The following is a 26,832-nucleotide window of genomic DNA, read 5'->3' on the forward strand; positions in this document are numbered from 1 at the left end:
CCATCTGGGTTTTCTGCCTCTTCCTGCACTTTATATTATATGTTATCTTAAATAAAAAATAAAAAACCTAGAGCATGTGGAAAAAATTTGGTGCTTTTGTCCGACGTGTCCCCTTTCTTCCCAAATCTGGTCCTAAGCCGCCGGACTATCTCACATTGAAATAAGAAATAAGAGTTATCAGAACTATTGTCCCTTGTTGTGAACCCCAACTTAAAGATATAAGTAACAACAACTCACCAACTTGTTTTTGAGCAGACAACTGGCTTCCTTTGTTGTGCTAACTTACATTATTGCCCTAAATGTCAATAATTCATATTTCCAAGTTTTACCAGCTTAAATCACTGTTTTAGGCCAAAAAATACAAGTTGGCTTTTTTGCAGTGCAGACATTAAGCTGACCATAGCTTTTTTTCTGAAAAGTGAAAGAAATGTACCCATTAAAACACATTATCACATATAAAATAACATGATTAAATTTGCTTGTATGTCACATTAAACATCTCCTTTATCTGAGTCTTCTGTTGCATGTCTTAAATGATTGCCGTGCTCTCACATTGTGCTTCCACACTGCAAAAAAGCCAACTTGTATTTTTTGGCCTAAAACAGTGATTTAAGTTGGTAAAACTTGGAAATATCAATTATTGACATTTAGGGCAATAATGTAAGTTAGCACAACAAAGGAAGCCAGTTGTCTGCTCAAAAACAAGTTGGTGAGTTGTTGTTACTTATATCTTTAAGTTGGGGTTCACAACAAGGGACAATAGTTCTGATAACTCTTATTTCTTTGTTGTGAAATTCGGTCATTAGCGGACGCTAGCGGCTAACTGATGCTAGCGGCTATCTGACACTAGCGGCGCTGCTTGTTACAGCTACAAGAGTAGCCATTAGCGTATCAATGCTAACTCAAAATTGTGGTCACAACATTAGCTGACATTTCATAGCGGCGTTACAATCGTGCCAGAGAAATTCAGAGTTGAGCAAACTCAAAAACAAAACTTAAAATATTTAGTTTAATTGTCCAACTTAAAATTTTATCGAAGTTTGTTGCCTTGAAATTTTGAGTTCACCCATCTTTTCTTTTTTTGCAGTGCAAAGCCCTGAAGGTGCCTCACACTGCTTCACTTTCTCAGTTATTGTCTTAAATCAGCAGCTTGACTGTCTTTACTGTGCCGCTCGGCCTCGTCCTCATCTGTCTCTCTCCCCCTATGATACATGTAAGTGTCTTTGTCTCTACTGAGGCCTTTCAGAGGCCTGTCACCATGCAGCAGCTTGCTTCTGTCACAGCTCGTTCACACACTACAACACAATAAAACTCTCCTCCATTCTCTCTCTAACCCTCCCGCTCCCTCTTTCATTCCTTCTCTCTGTCATTCAGTTCCTCCACCACATTCCCCCATTCCTTTCTCTTTCTCTGCCCCCTCTCCTCTCTTTTACTGCCCCCTCCCTCTTGTCTGAACTCTGACAGGTGTGTAATTGAATGATTAATGACCACCAGTCAGTGTAAACCCCCCCTCCCACAGACACATTTATGTTAAAATGGAATCGTACATATTTATGCACACACATATTCATGCGCTGACACGTGTGCATTTTCACATCACACATGTGTATTCATTTTGTTTCAGCAGCCCAAATGGTCAAATTCAAACCAGTCTTGAGATGATGGAGGCATTATACGGAGAAAAGCAATACACTGAGTGCAATATGTCTGATCCAGCTGCTGCAATGGAGCTCATTTTAAACAGCACAAATGTTTCAACTTGAAATCCAAAAATCGTCTGGTTCATGAAGTTGTAAGACCATATTCTCTTCTTACCACAAACACTGAAACATAATTTCTCATTGACTTTAAGCTTCGTTTTGTTTTGGGTTTTTTTACCAGAAACATTTCATAACCTAGGATCCATTCAAGGACTGTCGGAAAGTGTTATGAATATTGGAAAACAAAATTATGTCTCTACATGCTATACATATTGAACTATTTGCATTTTTAGAACCTCACCCTCTCCTCTCTGCTCTGTGTAAACAGCCTCTCCTGTCCTCTCCTCTATCCTCACAATTTTAACTGTTTACAAAACAGTTAATGAATGCCCATAAGGAGTGAAGCAATACACTGAGTGCAATATGTCTGATCCAGCTGCTGCAATGGAGCTCATTTTAAACAGCACAAATGTTTCAACTTATGTGAATTTTATGAAATACAAACTTCAATCATTTTCTCAAAATTCAGCCCAAACGTTCAGCCTCTGATTTGTGAAGTTGTAAGGCCACATTATTCTCTTCTTATTACCACAAACACTGAAAAAAAACATTTCCTCATTGACTTCTATACAGCTGGACTTCTTTTTGCAATCAGTTTCTCCTTGCTGGCCATTAGAAAATATCCTTTCATACAGTTCCAGCATTATTTCCTTATTGACACATTTTTGCTTCACACATGTGCATTCATTTTTGGTGCAACAGCCCAAATGGTCAAATTCAAACCAGTCTTGAAACGATGGAGATATTATACGGAGTGATTGCGATATTTATGATCCGACATGGTCTCACAGAAATCCGTGAAATAGCCACGGATTCACTCAAATTTCCGTGAAACTGACACAGATTTCGCTACAATGCAAGTTAATATTTTTTCCTATTGGTTTGCTCCAAGTCACGTGACTTTTAAGGTTCTGGAGGTCAGAACAAAAAACATGGCGGACAGTTCTCTCATTTTTAGTGAAAAAATCACTGACTTGACACTTGAAACTGACACATGACTTAGTTTCTGCATAAAAATGGATTTTGATCACATTTCTAGCGAGAAATATATGTTTTATTTTCTAAATATTCACTCAGTGAATGTACATAAACACTTTGTATGTTGGAATAGCCACGGGATATGACTGTCATTAATTTGCATTGTAGCGAAATCCGTGTCAGTTTCACAGAAATTTGAGTGATTCCGTGGCTATTCCACGGATTTTGAGTTAAGCAAATCTGTGGCTATTTCACGGATTCCTGTGAGACCAGGTATTTATCATCCTGCACAGGGCCAGCTGCTGCAATTTATCTTATTTTAAACGACACAAAATGTTTCAACTTAAGTGACTTTTATGAAATGCAAAAATTCACTTTTCTCAAAATTCAGCCCAAACGTTCAGCCTCTTTGTGATTTGTGAAGTTGTACGTCCACATTATTCTCTTCTTACCACAAACACTAAAACACAACACACATAAATACATTCGAGCACGTTCTCCGCCTCTGTTCTCTCCTCTCTGCTCCTCATTTGTCAATATAAAGGCAGATTTTATGCATTGTAATTCCCACTGCCTAATGGAGTCTGTGCTGGTGAGAGGAAAGGCTGGCAATCCATCTAAACCAATAATAAGCCGAGGCTCTGACTGTGAATGATACTGTGAGAGAGAGGGCTCTACACTGATGTATGAATAAAGTATGTGTTGTTGATTCTTCTGCTGAGATCCCTGCCGGGGTTGTGTCACTGCAGGATTATACTTTATCATTGTTTTTTCCAAATCACCAAAGAGAAAAACCCTCTGATACCTCGAGCCGTTTCAGGGCATTTTTTGCTCTTTTTTTTACATTTTACTCACCGTGGCCTTGTATTTCACTGCAATATATAATATATATATATATATCCTGCAGCTCCATGGAATCAGCACAACAATGGCTAGAAGGGTGAACAACTCAAATGTGTGTTTTATGCAGTGACATGCATGACGTACATCACAATAAATTAAAAATGCAAGTTAAATTTCTCTGATAATTATTCTTTTTATTTGGACTAAATAAAAAATAAATAAATAAATGGAATTCATATATGTGTTTCCACCACGTTTCCAAGTGTCTCTCCTGTCCTCTCCTCTCTGCTCTGTGTAAACAGATTTTCAGTGAATATTTGTCACGTGACCATTCGTCTCAGCAGAATCAATCATGGCTTCACAGTGTCACAAAGAGTAGAATTTAATGTTTCTAACAGGATCTAGTAATTCCAAACCGTTCACTTTCAGCAAAGTTTTAAATGAGACATGTGGAATAAAGTGATTAAAATGTTCTTTTTTCTAATGGATGTTTTCGTTACCAATGATCCATTCAATGACTGTCGGGAAGTTCAAATTCTGGTGAGTTGTCATTTGTTTGGACTTGGAAAAGTGTTGTTTTTATCTATAAATTTCATTTTTATTCTATTTATAATACAAAATAATAAATCAGAGAAATCCAATTTGCTTTTTTCCCCCGTTTTTTGACAACATTTTAAATGAGACATGTAGAATAAAGGGATTTTGGCGTAATGTCACAATTTAAACTTTGTTTTGGTTACTTTTTTTTAAATTTCACCAATAATGCCTGTTTTTACAGTTTATTTCTACCATTAACTGTGTATTTCTGGCTTAATTAAATCCTACATTTCAATCCCAGTGGGGCTCAGAGGGTCATCCTTAAATTAGGATGAGATGTTTCAAATCCTCTCAACTGCTTGTTTGACTCCTGTCGGTGTTCAACTGTTGTCCATCAATTTCAACTCCAGCCTTTTCAGCTTTTACAGAGCTACATCTTCAACTGCTACTGCAGCTATTATTATACTTCGTTTGTGGGTGCATCATTCATTGCACCTTATTTGTTTCATAGCACCAACATTTTTATACTGTATATTCATATTTATTCTGCACTGGAATTCTATTCTACTCCTTAATACATACTCCTTCTTTAGACACTTTATTTTTTATTGTATTTTTATTGTATTTTTGTATTTTATTGCCTGAAGTATGCCTAGGTTGTTCTTTTTATTTTTATTTAATTGTGTTGTCATTGTCTCTGTGTGTAATGCTGCTGCTACACTGTAATTTTTAAATAAAGTCTATCTATCTATCTATCTATCTATCTATCTATCTATCTATCTATCTATCTATCTATCTATCTATCTATCTATGTGTAAGAAGGGAATCTCACTTATTTTTCAATGTTTTTGAAAACTGCATGAATGAATCCAGATTTTATTTCATTTTTCTGCTTAAAGATCAAACCTGCAAATATTCTGTAAACTGTAAGTAAAAAAATACAAAGAAATGAAGAGCGGTTCAGCTCACAGGAGGTGTAATGCTGCCCTCTAATGGTCCAAAGGAGACAGACAAAGACACAAATTCATGTTTGGAAGTTTCCTGAGAGGCACAAAGAGGCAGTGGTGGAAAGTAACTAAGTACATTTACTCAAGTACTGTACTTAAGTAAAATTTTAAGGTCCTTGTACTTTACTTGAGTATTTCCATTTTATGTAACTTTATATTTCTACTCCACTACATTTTAAGGCAAATATTATACTTTTTAATCCACTACATTTAGCTGACAGCTTTAGTTACTTTTCAGGTCGAAAATGAACATTAAAAAAACATGATAAATTTAAAGTGATTAGACTGTTTATTTATATTAAATCTCATACCAGTGTATTAAGTTGTTAAAATGAGCCCTACCTTGAAAAAATTAAAATGCTGTTTACATAAATGCATCAATACAAATAATCGAATAATATCTTTCATATACACTCCCGGTCAAAAGTTTTAGAACACCCCATTTTTTCCAGTTTTTTATTGAAATTCAAGCAGTTCAAGTCAAATGAACAGCCTGAAAGGGTCCAAAGGTAAGTGGTGAACTGCCAGAGGTAAATAAAAAAAGGTAAGCTTAACCAAAACTGAAAAATAATGTACATTTCAGAATTATACAAGTAGGCCTTTTTCAGGGAACAAGAAATGGGTTAACAACTTAACTCTATGGAGTCTTGGGCTATTTTGTCCATTTTTGAATTCTTTTCATGTCTTTGTAAGTCATTTTGTGTCTTTTTTTAGTCATTTTGTGTCTTTTTTGGTCATTTTGTGTCTTTTTTAAGTCATTTTGTGTATTTTTTTGGTCATTTTGTATCTTTTTTTAGTCCTTTAGTCCAACATAAAATGTGATTTTGAATCTTTTTTTACTCCCAAGACACTATCATGCTCAATAAAGAATTTTAAATGTTGCAAATGTGCATTAATTTCAGAGTACACTGAGACATTAAACTGCATCATTTTCAATTCAATTCTGGAAAAGTTGGTGTGTTCTAAAACTTTTGATCAGTAGTGTATATAAAACACTGTGTGGGTCCATTCTGCATAACAACTACTTTTTCTTTTGATACTTTAAGTACATTTGATGACATTTTGATGTGGATACTTTTGTACTTTTACTTCAGTAAGTTTTGAATGCAGGACTTTTACTTGTAGTGGAGTAATTTCACAGTGTGGTATTAGTACTTTTACTTTAGTAAGAGATCTGAATACTTCTTCCACCACTGCTGAGAGACTTAGTCTTCCTGAAAAACTAAATCATTACAGTGAATAAATAAAAGGCAAAATCTCAGTTTAACGGCAATATATTTAAGAAAGAGCTGCACCAAGTTAGCAAACAGTAACAGAAAGGCTTCTTAACCTAAAGAAAAGGTATTGATATTTAAAGCTTAAGGCACATAATTAATTAATTTCAGGCTCACAGCTACCGACTTACACATCCAGCAGACACGAAGCATCATGAGAATCGTTTGGAGTTTCTGACCATCTGATTAATGTCATTGCAGTGTTTTGGTTTCCATCAACTCCTGAGTAGAATATCTGCTTCTTGAGTTGCTTAACGTTAACCAGCTTGATGTTCACTTTTCCTGTTTGCCCCTTATAGTCTAGACGGAATTGTCCAAAAAGTGAAAGTGAGGAGCATTTATGGGTACAAGTCAGGAACCGGCCTACTTTACTTATTTCAAGGGTGCTGAATCCAAAAAAAAATGGTTCCCAAGCGAAATTTTGAGTTTTTGACCTTCTCATTTGCATATCAATATGGCGGCCAAATTGCCCATCTTGCTCAGTCGTTGGACCATTTCCCCTTAGTTTTTTTGTAAGTAGACAATCAAAGATGAGGAAATTAAGTTTCTAGATCTATAGTCTAGGGTCAGAGCAAGAATATAGTGGAGGCTCAGTGTCTTTTTTATGTATATTTATATATATGCAAAATACCAACTTTTAAGGGGAAATTAAGCATTATTTGTGTGTTTTTTTTAAGGCCGACATAAATATTCAATCAATATCACTTTTAAATGTTCCAGTTGGTATTTTGCATACACATATATACATAAAAAAGGCACTGAGCCTCCACTATATCCTTGCTCTGACCCTAGACTATAGATCCAGAAACTTAATTTCCTCATCTTTGATTGCCTACTTACAAAAAAACCAAGGGGGAAAATGGTCCAATCACTGTGCAAGATGGGCAATTGGCCATTTGATATACAAATTAGAAGGTCAAAAACTCAAAATTTTGCTTGGGAACCATTTTTTTTGGACTCAGCACCCTTGAGATATGTAAGGTAGGCCGGTTCCTGACTTGTACCCATAAATGCTCCTCACTTCTCATAGGAGGCCTTTTTTCTGAAATCGTCTAGACTATGAGGGGTAAAACATATAAGAGTGTGAAAAGTTTGAAAAAGTCAAACTATCTATGTGTATGTTTAGTGTAGGAGTCCTGCTTTCTTTGGCTTCTATAAATAAGGGAACAGGACAACATGCTGCTGGTTTATGTTGCAGCTTTTGGGACGGGTTGACCCGACTTAATCTTCTCAAAATGGTTAAAGAATTTTGTCATTCTTGCATCTCAGGTTTATTCCTCTTCTCTCCATGACTCCATTGGTCCTCTTCTTCAGAGTGTCCATCTTCCTGTTGGCTGCCTATGGCTTCTTCCTCATTACACTCAGTGGATATCTGTGATTGTCCGATGCTCGTCTCTGTCTCTGGAATTTCTCTTAGCTGCTGTGACTCTTTCTCATCATTAACAGAATCACATTCTTTCCCACTCTCCTCTTTTGTCTCAGTGTCTCTCTCAGAGTTTTTCACACCTTTGACCTGCCTGCGAATGGTCCGGCGGTTCTTGCTGCGCCGTGATTGGTTGCAGTGCAGGGTGCGCCTGCGATGCCATTGGTTCAGAGAGTGTTGGGCTTCAACACTCAGCTGCCGGGCGGCCAGCCGCGGCCTGAAGCTGCTGATGTAGTAAAGAGAGGCGTATAGAGTCGTAAGGTAGTAACCACCTGTTGTTATGAGGGATGCAGAAAGGGAGAAAGTCACTTATAACTGTAATTAAGAACCTGGTCTCACAGAAATCCGTGGAAAAGCCACGGATTCGCTCAAATTTCCGTGAAACTGACACAGATTTCGCTACAATGCAAGTTAATGACAGTCATATCCCGTGGCTATTCCATGGATATTTTTTGTTATTGGTTTGTTCCAAGTCATGTGACTTTCAAGGTCCCGGCGGTCAGAACAAAAAACATGGCGGACAGTTCTCTCATTTTTTGTGAAAAAATCAATATTTTGACTTAGTTTCTGCATAAAAATGGATTTTGATCACATTTCTAGCGAGAAATATATGTTTTATTTTCTAAATATTCACTCAGTGAATGTACATAATCACTTTGTGGTGAAGATCGCCAGAAAAATATGACTGTCATTAACTTGCATTGTAGCGAAATCCGTGTCAGTTTCACAGAAATTTGAGTGATTCCGTGGCTATTCCACGGATTTTGAGTTAAGCGAAATCCGTGGCTATTTCATGGATTTCTGTGAGACCATGTTGGTAATTAAACAATATATAAAACTCTATAATCGCAGTTGGGAGTCAAATCCACATCTGCATTTGGAGACAAGAATTATAACTTGACCATACATTGTCCAATCTGCCTCAAACTTGTCATGCATGATGATGGTTCATCATTTACCAGTTCTACATGACAATGTTTAATAAATTCCCGCCCTTTTCGGTTAGCCACGCCCCCTTTCATAACTACTGAACTGTTTGTCCTAGAAACTTGTATAAGGTGTCAGATTACTCGGCATAGAGTCCCTGTTTTACTGGTGATTGATTACCCCGCCCCTTTTTATTAGCCACGCCCCCTTTTACTAACTAATGAACCGTTTGTCCTAGAAACTTGTATAAGGTGTCAGATTACAGAGAACCATCAATGAGTTTAGTCCTAAATTCTACATACAGTAATGGAAAAAAATCATTAAACCACCCTTTTCTTCAGTTTCTTGTTCAATTTAATGCCTGGTACAACTAAAGGTGCATTTGTTTGGACAAATATAATGATAACAACAAAAATAGCTCATTAGGGTTTAATTTAAGAGCTGATATCTAGACATTTTCCATGGTTTTCTTCATAATGATTTTGATTGTTATCAAGAAAACCATGGAAAATGTCCGTTTTTTAGTAACATACTTGAAATCCTGCTTTTACAACTGAAGAATACTAATTGCGTTGGGCCTACATCAATGACAAATGAACATTAAAATGTAAAGAAATAACTGTTTCATTTCTTTTCATTTTGTTTTCACATGCACAGGGAGCCACTGCAGATGGCCTGATAGCCTCAGGCTGCCTCCCCTGATCTAGGAAACAATGTTTGTGAGGTGCAACATGTTTCATGGAGAAATGTGTGTGTGCTTACCCTCTCCCTGTAGCTGTGTGGGGTCCAGCAGCTCCATCATGTAGTCTGTGTCCAGGTGTAAGGTGACCACGTCACTCCGGAGCAGCACCCACGTCAGACAGGGCAGGAAGTCATCTGCCCCAAACACTGTGCCTGCAGAAGAGCAGAATGTTAATCTAAAGGGCAATTAACCAACATGGTCTCACAGAAATCCGTGGAATAGCCACGGATTTCGCTAAACTCAAAATCCGTGGAATAGCCTCGGAATCGCTCAAATTTCCGTGAAACTGACACGGATTTCGCTACAATGCAAGTTAATGCCAGTCATATCCCGTGGCTATTCCAACATACACAGTGATTATGTACATTCACTGAGTGAAGATTTAGAAAATAAAACATATATTTCTCGCTAGAAATTTGATCAAAATCCATTTTTATGCAGAAACTAAGTCAAAATATTGATTTTTCACTAAAAATGAGAGAACTGGCCGCCATGTTTTTTGTTCTGACCGCCGGGACCTTGAAAGTCACGTGACTTGGAACAAACCAATAGGAACAAATATCAATGGGATGGCCACGGGATAGCGAAATCCGTGTCAGTTTCACAGAAATTTGAGCGATTCCGTGGCTATTCCACGGATTTTGAGTTAAGCGAAATCCATGGCTATTTCACGGATTTCTGTGAGACCAGGTTCCAATTAACAGACAAACAGGGTGCCAAGAAAGAAATCAAACATCTGGCTACCTGAGCTGGCGTTAGCACTCATGCTGTGATAGATGCTCTTGCAGACTTTGAGGAGGATCTGGACCTTCTTGTTTGGGGAGTAGGCCTCGTGCATGCTAGTCCACCTCTGCTGGATCCGTTCCATGGCGACAGAGTCAGGAACTCCGACTCCAGAAGACCCCCCCAGCTCCTCCACCTCGTTCTTCTCCAGCACACGCAGGTTGCTCTGCAGACGCTCGAAGGTGCCGTCGTTGGTCCGGGCGACTTGAATGCAGGAGTAGAGGTGACAGGAGACGGGCTTCAGCGCCACCTTGTGGAGGGAAAGCTCTACCAGGGAGTCTGCAGGAGAAATTAAAGCAACATCAACAACTAAATAACTTCTAAAGAAATTTTGAGTGTGCTTGACTCTGGCCCGTGACTCTCACCTAGTCATTATTGACACTACCGAGTGGTTTACAGCAGCTATTCTCAACCTTGGGGTCCCGACCCCAATTGGGGTCTCGAGATGATTTCTGGGGGTCGCCAAATCATTTTGGAAGTCAGCGTGTGTTAAAGTGTTCATGTGTTTTAGTCTTTTTGGTCACTTAATGTCTTATTTTTGGTCATTTTGTGTCTTTTTTTGATCATTTTGTGTCTTTTTTTGATCATTTTGTGGTCAATTTGTGTCTTCTTTGGTCATTTTGTGTCTTTTTTTAGTCATTTTGTTTCTTTTTTGGGTCATTTTGTGTCTTTTTTGGTCATTTTGTGTCTTTTTTTGATCATTTTGTGGTCAATTTGTGTCTTCTTTGGTCATTTTGTGTCTTTTTTTAGTCTTTTTGTTTCTTTTTTGGGTAATTTTGTGTCTTTTTTGGTCAATTTGTGTCTTTTTTGGTCATTTTGTTTACTTTTTTTGGTCATTTTGTTTCTTTTTTGGGTGATCTGAACTGTGCGTGTGAGATTGTGTTCAGTGAGCGGGGGTCACGGACAACATGCATGTTAAATTGGGGGTCGCGACTCAAAAAGGTTGAGAACTACTGGTTTACAGAATATTATCTCTACTGTTGCTGACGTATGTGACAGATCAAACTTTCAACATGTCTGTCTGTCTTCCCTCTCTGTGTGTGTGTCTGTTCAATCTGTGTGTGTGTGTGTGTGTGTGTGTGTGTGTGTGTGTGTGTGTGTGTGTGTGTGTGTCAGAAGAAACTGGTACCTCTGCTTTCCTCCAGAAATGTTCCCGCCTTTTTAACATGGCGGTCTATGAGGCTGTGGGTGCGTGTTGGTGGCGCATCTGTGCGTCCTACGCCCAAACTATAACTCTGACAGCTTCAGCAGACGAATGTGAGAGAGAAGATGAATTTTCCTACGTTTCTATGTATAAGTTATTTATGTAGAGTGGCATCTGCGGCCTAAAGCGCTGTTTCCATATTTATTTTTTGACAAATTTTTCTCTCCCTGTGCACTCTAACGATGATGTCATCCACTGTAGTCTCTCCATAAGGTAACTTTGGGGGGATTTTTTGCCGTGTTTTTGCGGAATATTTTGAAAACCGTTTGCTGAAACCCTTAGTTACGTTAGTTATGGCCGAGCCGGTCGATTTGATTCCTTTTTAGTGTACAGTACAGGCCAAAAGTTTGGACACACCTTCTCATTCAATGCGTTTCCTTTATTTTCATGACTATGACATTGTAAATTCATCAAAACTATTAATGAACACATGTGGAATTATGTACTTAACAAAAAAGTGTGAAATAACTGAAAACATGTCTTATATTCTAGTAAGCAAAGGGTGGTTACTTTGAGGAATCTAAAATACAAGACATGTTTTCAGTTATTTCACACTTTTTTTGTTAAGTACATAATTCCATATGTGTTCGTTCATAGTTTTGATGCCTTCAGTGAGAATCTACAATGTAAATAGTCATGAAAATAAAGAAAAACACATTGAATGAGAAGGTGTGTCCAAACTTTTGGCCTGTACTGTATGTGCGACCAAAACCGACCAAAAAAGAAAAGAAACGGAAGTATAAAATCTAAGAATAAACCGGGTGAATAGTATAAAGTGTGCTCTTTCAAGCACACTCAATGATGAGATGAGATGCAAGATAAAATATGTAAACACTTTGTCAGCTCACTCACCGATCTCCGAGTCATTTAAATCAGTGATGCTGTCCAACAAAGCCTGGATTTCTGGATAGTCCAACAGTGTCTCCCTCAGTGATGTCAGTGATGACCTCACTTCCTGTAGGAACTCCGACCCTGTGACCCAGCTGGGATCGGACCCTTTCTTCAGCGTCATCTCCACAAATCCTTTCACAGCCTCTGCGAACGCCGCCCCTTTCCGTTCGCTCAGCTCCTGCACGCGGTTGGTCAATCTCTTCTTCTGACTCACCAGCCCGCCGAGAGCCTGGCCCACCGCCGACAGACGATGGATGACCTTGTCGGCCAATCGTTGAGCGGGCTGGCAGTGCGAGGAGAGGTTAAACATCTGGGACTCCTGCTCCTCCTCTATGCTGCTGATTGACAGCGAGTCCAGCTCCAGCGACGGGAGGTTGAGCAGAGAAGAAGGCCTGGGCGGCGGCAGCCAGACGCCGTCTTCGATCCACGACACCCGGTGAGGAGACGAGGGCACCGGGCTGCCGTGGGGCTGCAGCTCGAACGAGGATCTATTCGAACCTCCAGAGGTGGAGGAAGAGGAGTGAGGAAGGCTGTCCATGCTGTCTCTCTGAGGGGCGGGGGAGACATAATCTCTGCTGGGCCTCCGGAGAACGACTCCTGCTGGAGCAGCTGGGGTCGACGGGGTCGGGGGGCAATGTGATAAATCAGCTGACTGGGCTCGGATTAGACCTGTACGAGGAAAAAATGGATTATGAACAACAAGTTTGATACTGCCTCTTCACCCTCCTGCCCTCAGGAAGACGATACAGGACACTGCACACATGCACGCACTACAAGACTGCAAAACAGTTTCTACCATAGAGATGTGACATTATTAAACTCCACTCCCACTCTACTGCCACACTGATACTCCCCATCTCATCTCATACACACATGATTGCACTATTGCACTTAAGGACTTGGACTTTTTAAAACATTGTCACTTAGATATATATTTTATTTATACATATATTGCTGACAGCATTGATAATGTTGATAATGTTGTGTTTTTGTTTTAAGTATTTTTCTATATTGATATTTTGTACTGTGCAACTGGAGGAGGACTGCTCCAAACAAAATTTCGTTGTCTTGTAAAATGACAATAAAGTCGTTTGGAAGAAACCTGCCAACTCGATTATCTCGAACGTTAATGATCAATTAATCGCTGCATGCATACATGGGCAAAATAAAAGATATATATATATATATACAGTACTATGCAAAAGCCTGTTATGTGACGGATGCTTTTATTTTGAAAGGATGAAAAGAGACTTGATCCTGTTGATCGTAAAACTAACTCAGGTGAGATTATACTGTAAAGATAACGTCAAGGAGTTCACTGCACTTGGATATCTCAAAACCTAGAAAAGTTCAATCAAAACTTGCATGGTAACTGACAAAGTCCTCACCAGGGCTCTCCGTACTGGCATCAGAGGGTTCCTGGTCCAATGAGATGGCTCGTTTGCTTTGTAGCCCCGCCCCCGCCCACGTCCTGGTGGTGCTGAGGCGTCGATCTCGCCTGTAATTTGACGGCACCGTGGCGCCCTGCACAGCAGTCGGCCTGTGGGTCAACCATTCGTCGCCATGGTCACGCAGGTAGAGAGGGTTGATGATGCAGAGGGCGCCGTTGGTGGACGTCAGCTGCAGGAACACACAGTAAAGAAATAAGACATAAAACAACTCTTTCTACATTTGTATGTATTTCACTGCAAGTCCTGCAGCTCTATAGAATCAGCACAATTATGGCTAGAAGTGGTTTTGTGATTGCAAAAAAGCTTGCACCGTCTCCATTCATTGCGCTGTTTGGTGTAACCCAGATAGACTCTCATCTGGGGATGTGGGAAAAAATAATGGTGGCTTTCTGCTCTATCCTAGCTAGGAGACTGATATTATTGAAATGGAAAGACCCAACACCTCCAACATACAGTCATTGGATTAGGGAAATCATGTACCATATCAAGTTGGAGAAGATCAGATACACAATTAGGGGGTCTACTAGAAAATGTTAAAACATTTGGCAGCCTTTCTTAATATTTGTTGAAGATATGGAGGCAGACAATATAATACTGTAAACCTCTGCTGTTGGCCTCAGTCATCATTATAATTAAATTTATGTATTTGTTGTTATGTTTTTGTTTCTTTGTTTTCTTTTTTTCCTTTCTGATTTTTGCTAATCTGGCTATGTGAATTCTGTATTTTGAACTATGTATTTCACACTGTGAACTCTTAAGTCTGGTACTTGGGGGGGGGGGGGTTACTGAGGTTTTTTTTTTCCTTTCTCCCTGTGTGTTCTGTTGGACCTATGTTAAATTGTAAACTATAATCTATAAAACAAAATAAAAACACCTTGATCAAAAAAAAGAAGTGGTTTTGTGCAAAAAGAAGAAAAAAAATGCTCTGACATGTGTCATGAATACTGGGGGGGGGGGGCTCTCCTCTCTTGTCCTCTCCCCTCTGCTCTGTGTAAACAGCCTGCAGTTCTGTTTGATTTTCAGTGAATATTTGTCACAAGTGAATCAATCATGGCTTCACAGTGTCACTGATGAGCAGAAGTAAAGTTTTTAACAGGATCCACTTATTACAAATGGTTTATTTTTGTTGAAGTTTTAAATGAGACATGTAGAATAAAGTGATTTAAAAGAAATTTGACAGAGCTTCGTTTTTGGTCATTTTTTCTAATGGAAAATTTCATAACCTCTGTTAAAGGACTGTCGGACAGTTCAAATCTCAACAATAATGCCTGTTTTACATTTTTTTTCTATGATAAATGGTAATTTTTAGCGACATTTTTTTAAAGAAAACATACATTCAGTCCCACCTATTTTAAAGCAGAATTAATTTATATTTTTGGCCACTTGGGGGCAGCGGAACGAGCTGTCATCACAACAGTTATATGTTCTGACCTTTGAAAGTTAATACCGCTTGTCTATTTATGTATCCAATAGACATTAACATCAAGTCGTGTTTCCGACCACTTAGTGAAATTAAGTTCAGTTCTCCTTTTAGCTCTGCTTTCAACAGAAACAGCAAGTTGCCAGTTAGCTAGAATCTCTGTGGGTTTGTCAGTACGTGCAAACACAAGAAAATTAGGAAGCTGTCACTATGAGGGGCCGTATGGGCCATAATTCATTTTTCCCTCTCACATTCACAATTTCACCTCTCAAATTCACAATTATACCTCTCACATTCACAATTTTACCTCTCAAATTCACAATTTTACCTCTCACATTCACAATTTTACCTCTCACATTCACAATTTTACCTCTCACATTGACAATTTTACCTCTCAAATTCACATTTTTCCCTCTCACATTCACAATTAAACCTCTCACATTCACAATTTTACCTCTCACATTCACAATTTTACCTCTCACATTCACAATTTTACCTCTCAAATTCACAATTTCACCTCTCACATTCACAATTTCACCTCTCAAATTCACAATTTTACCTCTCAAATTCACAATTTTACCTTTCACATTAACAGTTTTACCTCTCACATTCACCATTTTACCTCTCAAATTCACAATTTTACCTCTCACATTCACAATTTTACCTCTCAAATTCACAATCTCAGCTCTCACATTCACAATTTACCTCTCACATTCACAATTTTACCTCTCACATTCACAATTTTACCTCTGAAATTCACAATTTTACCTCTCAAATTCACAATTTCACCTCTCAAATTCACAATTTTACCTCTCACATTCACAATTTCACCTCTCAAATTCACAATTTTACCTCTGAAATTCACAATTTTACCTCTCAAATTCACAATTTCACCTCTCAAATTCACAATTTTACCTCTCACATTCACAATTTCACCTCTCAAATTCACAATTTCACCTCTCACATTCACAATTTTACCTCTCACATTCACAATTTTACCTCGCACATTCACAATTTCACCTCTCAAATTCACAATTTTACCTCTGAAATTCACAATTTCACCTCTCAAATTCACAATTTTACCTCTCAAATTCACAATTTTACCTCTCACATTCACAATTTTATCTCGCACATTCACAATTTTACCTCTCACATTCACAATTTTACCTCTCACATTCACAATTTTACTTCTCACATTCACAATTTTACCTCTCACATTCACAATTATACCTCTCACATTCACAATTTTACCTCTCACATTCACAGTTTTCCTTCTCACATTCACCAAAAATATGAATACCTGTATGGAGCACATCACGTTGCTGGGCTCTGTCTGGGTCATCTCAGCAGTCTGTTGATCCGTCGGTGTGGAGAGCCAAGTTTCTGCATTAGAGAAGTGTTTTAGTACATCAGACAGTTCTTTAAAACATATTTCTGGTTCTGTATTTCTGACGTAGCTTCTGGGAGAGGATATGAGACAGAAAATAACTCACCAGGTTCAAGTTGAGAAAGACGATCTTTGGTCTTCTCAGTTACACTGTAGATCCAGCAAGGAATGGACAGACAGACAGCCAAGACATCCCTGCAACACAGAAAGGTATGACAGAAATTAAAAACATTTGTTAAACAAATGGAGCCAAGAGGACCACAGCTCTTTCAGTGTCCTAGCATCTGTTTTTAAGGTGTATCAACTGAATTTAAAGGGGACCTAAAAAAAATAAATTACTTAAAAAAGACACAAAATGACCAATAAAAGACACAAAATGACTAAAAAAAGACACAAAATGGCCAAAAAAGACTCAAAATGACTGAAAAAAACACAAATGGACCAAAAAATACACAGAATTACTTAAAAAAGAGACAAAATGACCAATAAAAGACACAAAATGACCAATAAAAGACACAAAATGACCAATAAAAGACACAAAATGACCAAAAAAATACACAGAATTACTAGAAATTTACACAGAATTACCAAATAAGACACAAAATGACACAAAAAAGACACAAAATTATTTTAAAAAAAAGGCAAATTACCAAAAAAGTAATTAAAGGGACCTTCCACACACAACACGGTAAAGTGCCATTCATACAAAACTCACATTAAACTTTCATATCAAGGTGAGGGCCACAAAATATCATCACGAGGGCCACAATTGGCCCGCGGGCCGCGAGTTTGACACCCATGCTTTAGATGATGTACACCACTTCTATGTGTCATCTACTGTTGACCTGCTATCTCCCCCTAAAAATCTGATACATCCAATTCTCAATAAAATCCCCATCATTGCAGCCTGGGAATGACAGCAATAACGGCACTGTAGCTGTGATTTCTACCAATAAATAAAGTGACAATGTGACATCACAACCTTACAGACTTCCTGACGGCTCACTTAAAGGCACAGTGTCCTCTGTCATGTGCTTGCTCATTAGAATAAACTGCCCGCAACAGAGCCATCCACCCACCAACAGCTGAGAACTATTTCTGCAAAGGTGCGTCACTTTTTTCTTGCAAACCTGTCAGAACAGACTGGGCTTTTTCGTGAGGGGGGCTTGAAGAGAAAGTCGCTAAAACAGTGTGTTTCAGTTAGCTGAACAGTGTCCTTCTCCCACTTAGAGCTAGTTTCTTCACTTTTCAGTTAGCTGCGTGCATATTGTAAATAGTAGGCGTGTTTCCACTGAGTACTTTTTGAGTAATTGTTGTAAAGCGGCTGAGTGTTTTGGCTCCGCCCACTAGTTAGTTCCCCTCGGCCTCTGTTCCCATACAGGTACTTTTGTAGCAGCTAACCAACGAGTTCCAATGTGACCACAGACCGACGCGGGAAGCATAGTTGGCAACTTAGCGACTTTATATTTAGAGAGTATTCAGACCCCTCTAGCGACTTTTTTTCTCATAAATTTGCAACTTTTTTCTCCTAGATTTGCCACTTTTCTCAAAATACTACCCCCTTTGTATTTTTTTTTTTTCATACTTGGCACTAATACGCCGTCGTACCTTTGTGCAGAAAGCTAAAAATCTAGCGACTTTTTCTGGTGTTATTTGAGACTTTTGGAGATTCGTTCCTACTCTTCTTAACGAGTAGCAGGCGCCGTCCCAAAGCACTCACAAGCGGCCCAGTCCTCCTGCAGCAGTCTCTCCCAGCTGCAGTCAGAGCAGGAGATGTTAACCCCTCAGCGTCCAGTCTGGTTAGTCACTCTTTCTGAGCCACTAACCGGTGAAGTACCTAATGGAAACGCGCCTAATATTCGTAGTGTTAGATCGTTTTGTCTCACTGTCAGCTAGCAAGGAGTGAAAGCTTACAGAGGAAAAATAAAAACAAACCGATGAAAAGCTAGCTGACTGGCTAACTTCAGTAATTTAAGACACTGTAGGTGACTGTAAAAATCATCAAAAATGCTAAAAACACATTATATTAAACTAACGGTAAATACCATTTTTATAAAGCTAACTGTCTGCAAGTGGTCTATTTAGCTACTGTATCAGAAAAATTATGTGTTCATTGAGCATAAAAGCATGTAAAGATATTCTAGTAGAAACCCAAAATTCAAATATGTAACTGAAAGTGAACGTAATATATCCCCTTTAAAATATGAAAATCTAAAAGTAAGGATGTTTACATGGTTAACACTATTAAACACATACAGATAAAATTGCTAACACATGGTTAGCTCTGTGGTGATGATGTTTGTAGCAGTTTGTTTATAGCCTATAATGTTAGATGTTTATACTTCTGGCTATTGCATTTATGCTCCAAAAAAATCATGCCGTGTTGACAAAGCGTGTATGCATCATAAACCTTTGTTGGCTGAAGAGCTGTGTCCTTGAATTTCTCTGCAACATATAAAATCTATATACATCTATAAATCCTGCAGCTCTATGGAGTCAGCACAATCATTAATCTTGTTAATCTGCAACTTTTTTCTCGTAGATTTGCCACCTTAATCTAAAAAATGTGCAACTTTTTTTGTCCAAATGAAAGATGTCTGGCTCCTCCACGGCTGAAGTAGCCTGGGTTTACCCATACTGCCTCCAATCACAACAATGTTGGAGCCATATGTATAAATCAAATCAAATCAAATCAAATAGTCTTTATTGTCATTATATAGTTCACTATACAACGAAATTGAAAGTGCCACTGCATAAGGTGCATAGTTATGACAATCATAACACAAAACAACATGAGTAAAAACATTTAAAAAATACCGAGCTAAACAAGGACAAAAAACAAGAACAAGGACATGTGATGTAATAAATAAGTATAAAAATAAATAAATGGCTACTTAAAATGCTATAATTTATACATGAGGTAAATTGAGTGTTTTGCACATATCAATTGTATTGCACATGTCCGTAAGTAACTGATAATAAAAACTATTTGAGAAGTTCAACCCATATTCAATCACACACACCACAAATAAAAAGGACCAGGTGGGTTCTTACCTGGTCAGCGAGTAGAAGAGCACGAGCTGAGCTAGATCATTGAAAGACAGACGAGACTCTGACAGCTGGAAGACTGATGAGAGAAACAGAGAGTAGAGTTAACGTCAAGTTCTGTGAGAAAAAAAATACATTCCTGGAAACACACAGAAGCTAGAACCAGGAAGAATACGAGGGGACTTCTAGAGAAATGACCGTGGGAGGGCTTAATTATTGTCACAATAGCCGACCGGTTAGACACTTTGTGGTTTCAGCCTTCAGCCTGTATTTAGGTACATTTCATGCATCTGCAGAGTAGTAAACAAAGCACTAATTAGAGTTGATCTCTCTTGATTTTAAAAGGAGTTCACTGTTTAGGGAACCAGTTTGACAAGGTGTTTATCTGATTACCTGCTCTCACCTGTTACAGCTTTGTCAGGTTTGTACTGTTTGCACAGTAAAACTCAACAGCAGAAAAAGAAGTACACAACACATGACTTTCTGTTTATCAGTCTGATCCGCCAGTTTGCATCAGTCGTAATGACTCATTCAAATAACCACTAAAAGTGACACGCAGGGAACTAAATGACAGACAGACAACCACAGAGAGAGAGACAGAGAGGAAAAAGTCCAGGTGTGTGCATGCAGGTGGTTCATACCTGTGCCTGTGCTTTTGATAATATGATCAACAACTGTTTCATTCTCTGCTCCAGTGGACACACACAGCAGGCCGGGCTGAGACGTAGCAGAGTCCCGCACAACCAGGAAACTCTGGGGAGACACACACACACACACACACACACACACACACACACACACACACACACACACACAGACATAGAGAGTGACTCATTTCAGTATGTGAGGTATTACAGGAGCTTGTCGAGCAGGAAGACAGTTTCTTTTAAATGCTCAAGCTACGTGGCGGGGCGCTATGGCAACCAATAGCATGAAGAGAAACAATGAGTGATGACAGGCAGCTGGATCGAAAGAAAGTGTCCAACTTCTCAGCACTGAGTCAGTGTTTCTGTGACAGGACAGAATAGATTTGAATAGATTTGATCTTGAAACTAAGTCATGATGACAGATTGTAACCAAACTAACAGTCACATAAACAGCAAGTTTCCGAGGGTTAATAAGGGCTGATAAGAGCTGTTTGCCCACTCGTGAAGCTGATATGAATCAATGACGGATGGTAATACGATGAGTGTGGACCCACATGGACACAGGACTCGTGTTTTTTTGTAGTTGTCAAATATATTTAAGTTAGCATTTTTGCACTTTAATTACTTTTAAAAAAAAATTTTCAACTTTTTTCTCATAGATTTGCCACTTTTAATCTCATAAATCGGCGATTTTTGTGTTTTTGTGCAGAATAACACATGTATTTTTTTATATAAAGAACACTTTCCAAGCGCCCACAAGTGTCATGAATATTGGAAAAAATGTTTCTCCACATATTGAACTATTTGCATTTTTACAACCTCTCCTCAATCATCACAGTGAGTATTTTATTTGGTGCTCAGGGTTATAGGATTTAGATTGTGTCCATTATTGCACCTGGGTCCAATGGGAAAGGAAAGTTTAACCAACTGCTTGTAGCCATTTTGAAAAAATGGCTGCCACGGCAACCAGGGTCTGAGTTTGTGATGGCCCAATATCCAGTTTTGTTCCCAATATATTTATCAACACATCTGCCAAATTTGGTGCTTTTATCACAAAATTAACAATTGTTATGATATATTGAGCAATGTCTGAAGCTCTCTTGTGTCTAAAAAGAAAGTTGCTAACGCATGGTTAGCTCTGTGGTGATGATGTTTGTAGTAGTTTGTTTATACCCTATAATGTTAGATGTTTATACTTCTGGCTATTGCATTTATGCTCCAAAAATCATGCCGTGTTGACAACGCGTGTATGCATCATAAACCTTATGAGCTTATGGGAAGCAGGGCAATGCTAACTTCCAGGTTGGCAAACAAAAATACATCATCTCTGCAACACTCTGAATGCCAAACAGGCCGTCTTTTGCTCTTTTTACATTTTACTCACTGTGTCCTTGAATTTCTCTGCAACATATAAAATCTATATACATCTATAAATCCTGCAGCTCTATGGAGTCAGCACAATCATTAATCTCGTTAATCTGCAACTTCTTTCTCGTAGATTTGCCACCTTAATCTAAAAAATGTGCAACTTTTTTTGTCCAAATGAAAGATGTCTGGCTCCTCCACCGCTGAAGTAGCCTGGGTATACCCATACTGCCTTGCGCGCTCGAATTTAATTTCAAACCTCCAGGCAGTCTGGCAACCAGGGCCGTTTCTTAGCCCTGTTTTAGGATCCAATCACAGAACGGGGAGGGACGGTGAGATGATGATGCGTAATACTCGGCAGACGGAAGCTTGTAGTTTTGTAGTTTTCTTACGGATCCAACATGGCTGCAGCAGACTCCTGTTTCACCACGAAAGAGGATGTTTTAGCCTTGCTTTCGACAGGATTTGGGAAAAGTCTAATCTACTAATCTACCAACTAGCCCCGCTACTAGCCCCGCTACTAGCGCCGCTACCGTAACGCTGGTTATCTCAGTACGAGCCGGGGGACAGCGGAGCCGCCGAGAGACCTGCAGCAGCTTGTTTATTGCCCATAAAATCAGTGGATGTGTGGCTGAATGTGAACATGCTGCAGAAAAACGTTGCAAAAGCAGAATTGAGCATATTAGCCTCAAAGTAGAGATGGGCTAGTCTGGCTATGTAAACATCAATTTCTGTCGCTCTACATACATCATCTGGTATAACTGATCTGATTGGCTAAGAGCTACCTACAGACGCTTTTGATAGACATTCGTAGCGCCCAATAAACGGCTCTGGAGGATCGTTAACCACGCCTCCTCTACGGAGAAATGAACGGCTGGTTGTTAGCCAGGCTACCGCTGAAGGTCTCTGCATCTCAAACCAGACTCTTCTCCTCTGTAGAGCCCGGGTTTGTACGTCACTTTGGATAAAAGCGTCTGCTTTAATAACATTGTAGGATTGTAAATGGTTCAGTTTTGGTGACAATTAAATAACGTTAAATAACGTTTTTTTTAATAATGTAAAATAAAGTAATTTTGATAGAAATATCACAATCTTAAGCTTCAAGGACTGTCAGAAAGTTTGACAGTAATGCCTGTTTTTATTGTCTGACCTAACCACACCAAAACAGTCTGGATGAAGCAGCATATTTGAGTTATTTAACACTTAATAAGAGTTTTTGTTGCTGAAGAAAAAGTGAACTTATTGATTTAAATATCATTTTCTGTTGTGCTTAAGACATTAAACTTTGCTAAGTCATTCTGTTTAGACATGATAAGCTTATATTCACATTGCCTTTTTTTTTAGAAACAATGACTAAGACAGAATACGCAGATGGTTGAGACATAATTAACTTGGGTAAAATTAAACAAGTGCAATATCAAACATAGAACACCAACATCTCAGGGCTGTATTTACATCACCACAGCTGAACTGTGAGGTGTCTCAGCTCTCTCACACACAGGAAGTGGCTGTCATTCTCAGTGTGCATAGAAAAATTAGACAAGTTCACTGCAAGTCACCACACTTTGAGCACATACACACATACTGGCAGCAGGGCAGTAGAGATGTGATATGAGCAATTGATTCAGAACGGCAACATTGAGTCATTCATGCATCCGATTTACAGGAACACAAACTGGAAACCATTCAAGCAGAAGAGAAGAAGTGAGTGTTTTTTTTGTTCGGCTTTGAAAAAATCAGCCGGCTAAAAAAAACACGAGTTACATTGTTTCCTAAGAATATGAATATTCATAAAACTCTTAGCTTTCTGTGAGTTTCTGTAGTAAAAACGCCTTTTCTTTCCCCATGCCCACATACTCACATGTCAATGACTTCCAGTTAGAGTTTTTTTGCACTTCTGCGTAACTGTTTGCATGTTAAATATACATTTTCAGCCCACCGATTCACACTCTGACTATGCTGCAGATGTATCCATTTTGTAATGCTATTTCCCCGACAGGCACACGCTTCTATGCAACACAACTTCTGCAAAAAAAAAAAAAAAAAAAAGGGGGCTAAAAAGAAGTGTTGGTTGTGTTATCTGATTTCAAATAGAAAAGGGAACTACTTTCGTGTCATGATGTGCATGTCAGTGTTCAGACACACATCCCTACAATTTGTTTGCTTTCTTTGTTTGAGAACCAGTTTGGTGCTACGCAGTTCCATAAATGTTTCAGACATAAATTGTAACAGGGTCACAGTCTGGTTGAAGGGCATTGTGGGAAATGTGAGGTCGAAATATGAGGTGAGGTCAGTGAAAGCACCAGTGGTGGAAGAAGTATTCAGATCTCTTACTGCAGTAAAAGTACGAATACCACACTTTGAATTTAATCCACTACAAGTAAAAGTCCTGCATTCAAAACTTACTGAAGTAAAAGTACAAAAGACTTTTGAGAAGATATACACTTTATCTTACAATAGTAAATCACATTGTTAATATTTAATGGAAAGAGGTAAAAAGTATTTTAATCCAACTTTATGGGCGACCATGTATATTCAAAATATATTATTGGATTTTTATTATTATTATTATTATTATTATTAGTGCATTTATATAAACATAATTTAAATTTTCTTAAGGTAGGCCTCATTTTTTTCACAATGAAAAGTAACTAAAGCTGTCAGCTAAAGGTAGTGAAGTAAAAAGTACAAGATTTGCCTCAAAATGTAGAGAAGTAGAAGTATAAAGTTACATAAAATGGAAAGTACAAGTACCTTAAAATTGAATTTAAGTACAGTACTTCAGAAAATGTACTTGGTTATGTTCCACCACTGGAAAGCACCAATAAATAGTCAACCATATAATATTGAAGCTGGCATTAAGGTGAACGTTATTCAGATTTTTGATAGATAAATATAGATTGGGGATGGTTGCCAATATAATACTGTGTGCTTCTGGCAAAATTTTAAATCTGGGACTTGTATTGTGATAACCTATGATCTGTTAAAGGACTGTCGGAAAGTTCAAATCTTGACGATAATGCCTGTTTGACAGTTTTTTTCTATGATAAAGGGTGTACTTTTGGGCATAATTCATTCTTACATTTCACATTCACAATTTTACCTGTGATTTTGACAGAAATCTCACAATTTTAAGCTACATTTTGGTTACTTTTTCTTACAGCTTTTGTCACCTACACTGTAAAAAATGTCTGTAGATTTTACGGTGAAAAACTATTAAACCATGACAGTAAAAGGCCGTAAAATGATAAATGGGTTAATTCAGTTTTAGTAACAATTAAATACTGTAAATGTATATATCAGCCATTACAGTATTTTTACAGGTTTTAAATAAAAAAAACAACAACATTACTCTATTACTGTAAAATACATTGGCACCGTGTTTGTGACAAAAAGCATCACTGTAATTTTTGCATTTATTTTTTGTAAAAATACTTTTTCTCACTGTTAGATGCACTAAACACCATATCTCTAACAGAAATATACTGTAATATTTAATGGTAAAATCTTTAATTTATGCGGCATTTATGAAGTATTTTCTTGTCAATTATATGTCAAATATTTTGATGGAAAAACCTTTTATTTATACGGTAAAAAATGCAATCTTAAACGTGAAATCAACAGTGTCAATATCTTTTTACCGCAATATTAGAAAAAATGTGCACTGTATTTATTACGGTAAAGTTCTGGCAACCACAGCTGCCAGTTTTTTACCGTAAAAACAACGGGTTTTTTTTTTTACAGTGTATGATCCATTCAGGGACTGTCGGAAAGTTAAAATTTCACCTGTTTTTACAGTGTCTTTCCAAGATAAACAATGTGTATTTTTGGTGATCTTCACTGCAAAAAAGCCAACCTGTATTTTTTGGCCTAAAACAGTGATTTAAGTTGTTAAAACTTGGAAATATAAATTACTGACATTTAGGGCAATAATGTAAGTTAGCACAACAAAGGAAGCCAGTTGTCTGCTCAAAAACAAGTTGGTGAGTTGTTGTTACTTATATCTTTAAGTTGGGGTTCACAACAAGGGACAATAGTTCTGATAACTCTTATTTCTTTGTTGGGAAATGCGGGAAAGCGGTGAAATTCGGTCATTAGCGAAAGCTAGCAGCTAACTGATGCTAGTGGCTAACTGATGCTAGCAGCGCTGCTTGTTACAGCTACAAGAGTAGCCATTAGCGTATCAATGCTAACTCAAAATTGTGGTCGCAACATTAGCTGACATTTCATAGCGGTGTTACAATCGTGCAAATTCAGCACATTGCAGAAGTTAGCAGAAGTAAGGATTAAAAGTTATTACAATGTAAAATTATAAGTTAGTACAACTTACAGTTGAGTTGACAAAAATCTGAATTCAGAGTTGAGCAGACTCAAAAACAAAACTTAAAATATTTAGTTTAATTGTCCAACTTCAAATTTTATCGAAGTTTGTTGCCTTGAAATTTTGAGTTCACCCAACTTTTCTTTTTTTGCAGTGTTGGTGGGGTTCAGAAGGTCAATAAAGCTAAGACTAATTAATCGAGTGTATTGTAGTGAGGAGGAGGACAGCTCACCCCAGCAGGTGTTCCACAGAGAGCAGCATGGGCCCCCTCTCTATCCCAGGGGGCCCCGGGGCACCAGGCCTCCTGGCAGCCTCTCAGCTGCTCCAGCAGGGACAGCCTCCTCCTGCTGCTCCTCCATGGGATGGCTGTGGTCCCGTTCACTGGGCTGTGAGCCGCCCTGGACGCAAACATACAGACACGTTTATGTGCATGTACAACCGTCTGCACCCATGCACATAAACAACACATCAGTGTGAAAATCAGTCAAAAAATAGAAGACAGCTCAAAGATTTACCTTCTCATGGACAGTGGCGGTTCTACACAGGGGCCTACAAATTAATCTACTAGCCCTGTGTCAAATTAATATTTAAATGATCAATTTATATCGATGAAAGACGGAACAAATCTTACCTATTTTTTGTTCAAACAATATCTCATTGTGCACAAAAGGAACCAAGAATGTGTCCACTGTATAATAGTTTAATTGTGCAATAAAAGCTTGTATATATATAAAAAAAGATCATTCTCACTATACTGCACTTTCAAAATAAAAAAAAGTAGTTGTGCACAAAAATGAGAAATGTCATTGTCGTGCAAGAATAAT

The 26,832-nt window shown here is 38.3% G+C and overlaps 1 protein-coding gene across 1 annotated transcript; it reads right to left on the bottom strand.

Annotated features, from left to right (window-relative positions):
- Nucleotides 1-7,464: 7,464 nt before the first annotated feature.
- On the bottom strand, nucleotides 7,465-26,832 carry rinl (Ras and Rab interactor-like). The gene is made up of 10 exons (XM_059331794.1): nucleotides 26,241-26,832; nucleotides 20,317-20,428; nucleotides 19,682-19,754; nucleotides 16,734-16,822; nucleotides 16,541-16,623; nucleotides 13,758-13,989; nucleotides 12,331-13,038; nucleotides 10,233-10,553; nucleotides 9,512-9,643; nucleotides 7,465-8,094 (listed from the first exon to the last, which is right to left on the bottom strand). Exons 1-10 carry the CDS (start codon nucleotides 26,475-26,477, stop codon nucleotides 7,652-7,654), a joined length of 2,430 nt encoding a protein of 809 aa, XP_059187777.1. The 5' UTR covers nucleotides 26,478-26,832; the 3' UTR covers nucleotides 7,465-7,651.

This window comes from Centropristis striata, chromosome 4 (assembly GCF_030273125.1).
Source record: "Centropristis striata isolate RG_2023a ecotype Rhode Island chromosome 4, C.striata_1.0, whole genome shotgun sequence".
Lineage (NCBI taxonomy): Eukaryota > Metazoa > Chordata > Actinopteri > Perciformes > Serranidae > Centropristis > Centropristis striata.

Bases quoted from the DNA above. Each gene is read 5' to 3' on its own strand.
- rinl (XM_059331794.1), bottom strand. From the start codon at position 26,477: ATGTGTTGTTTATGTGCATGGGTGCAGACGGTTGTACATGCACATAAA. The intron at 16,823-19,681 runs GTAAGAACCCAC...TCTGTGTTGCAG, and splicing joins CTCTTCTACTCGCTGACCAG to GGATGTCTTGGCTGTCTGTC. The intron at 10,554-12,330 runs GTGAGTGAGCTG...TTTCTCCTGCAG, and splicing joins TTTAAATGACTCGGAGATCG to ACTCCCTGGTAGAGCTTTCC.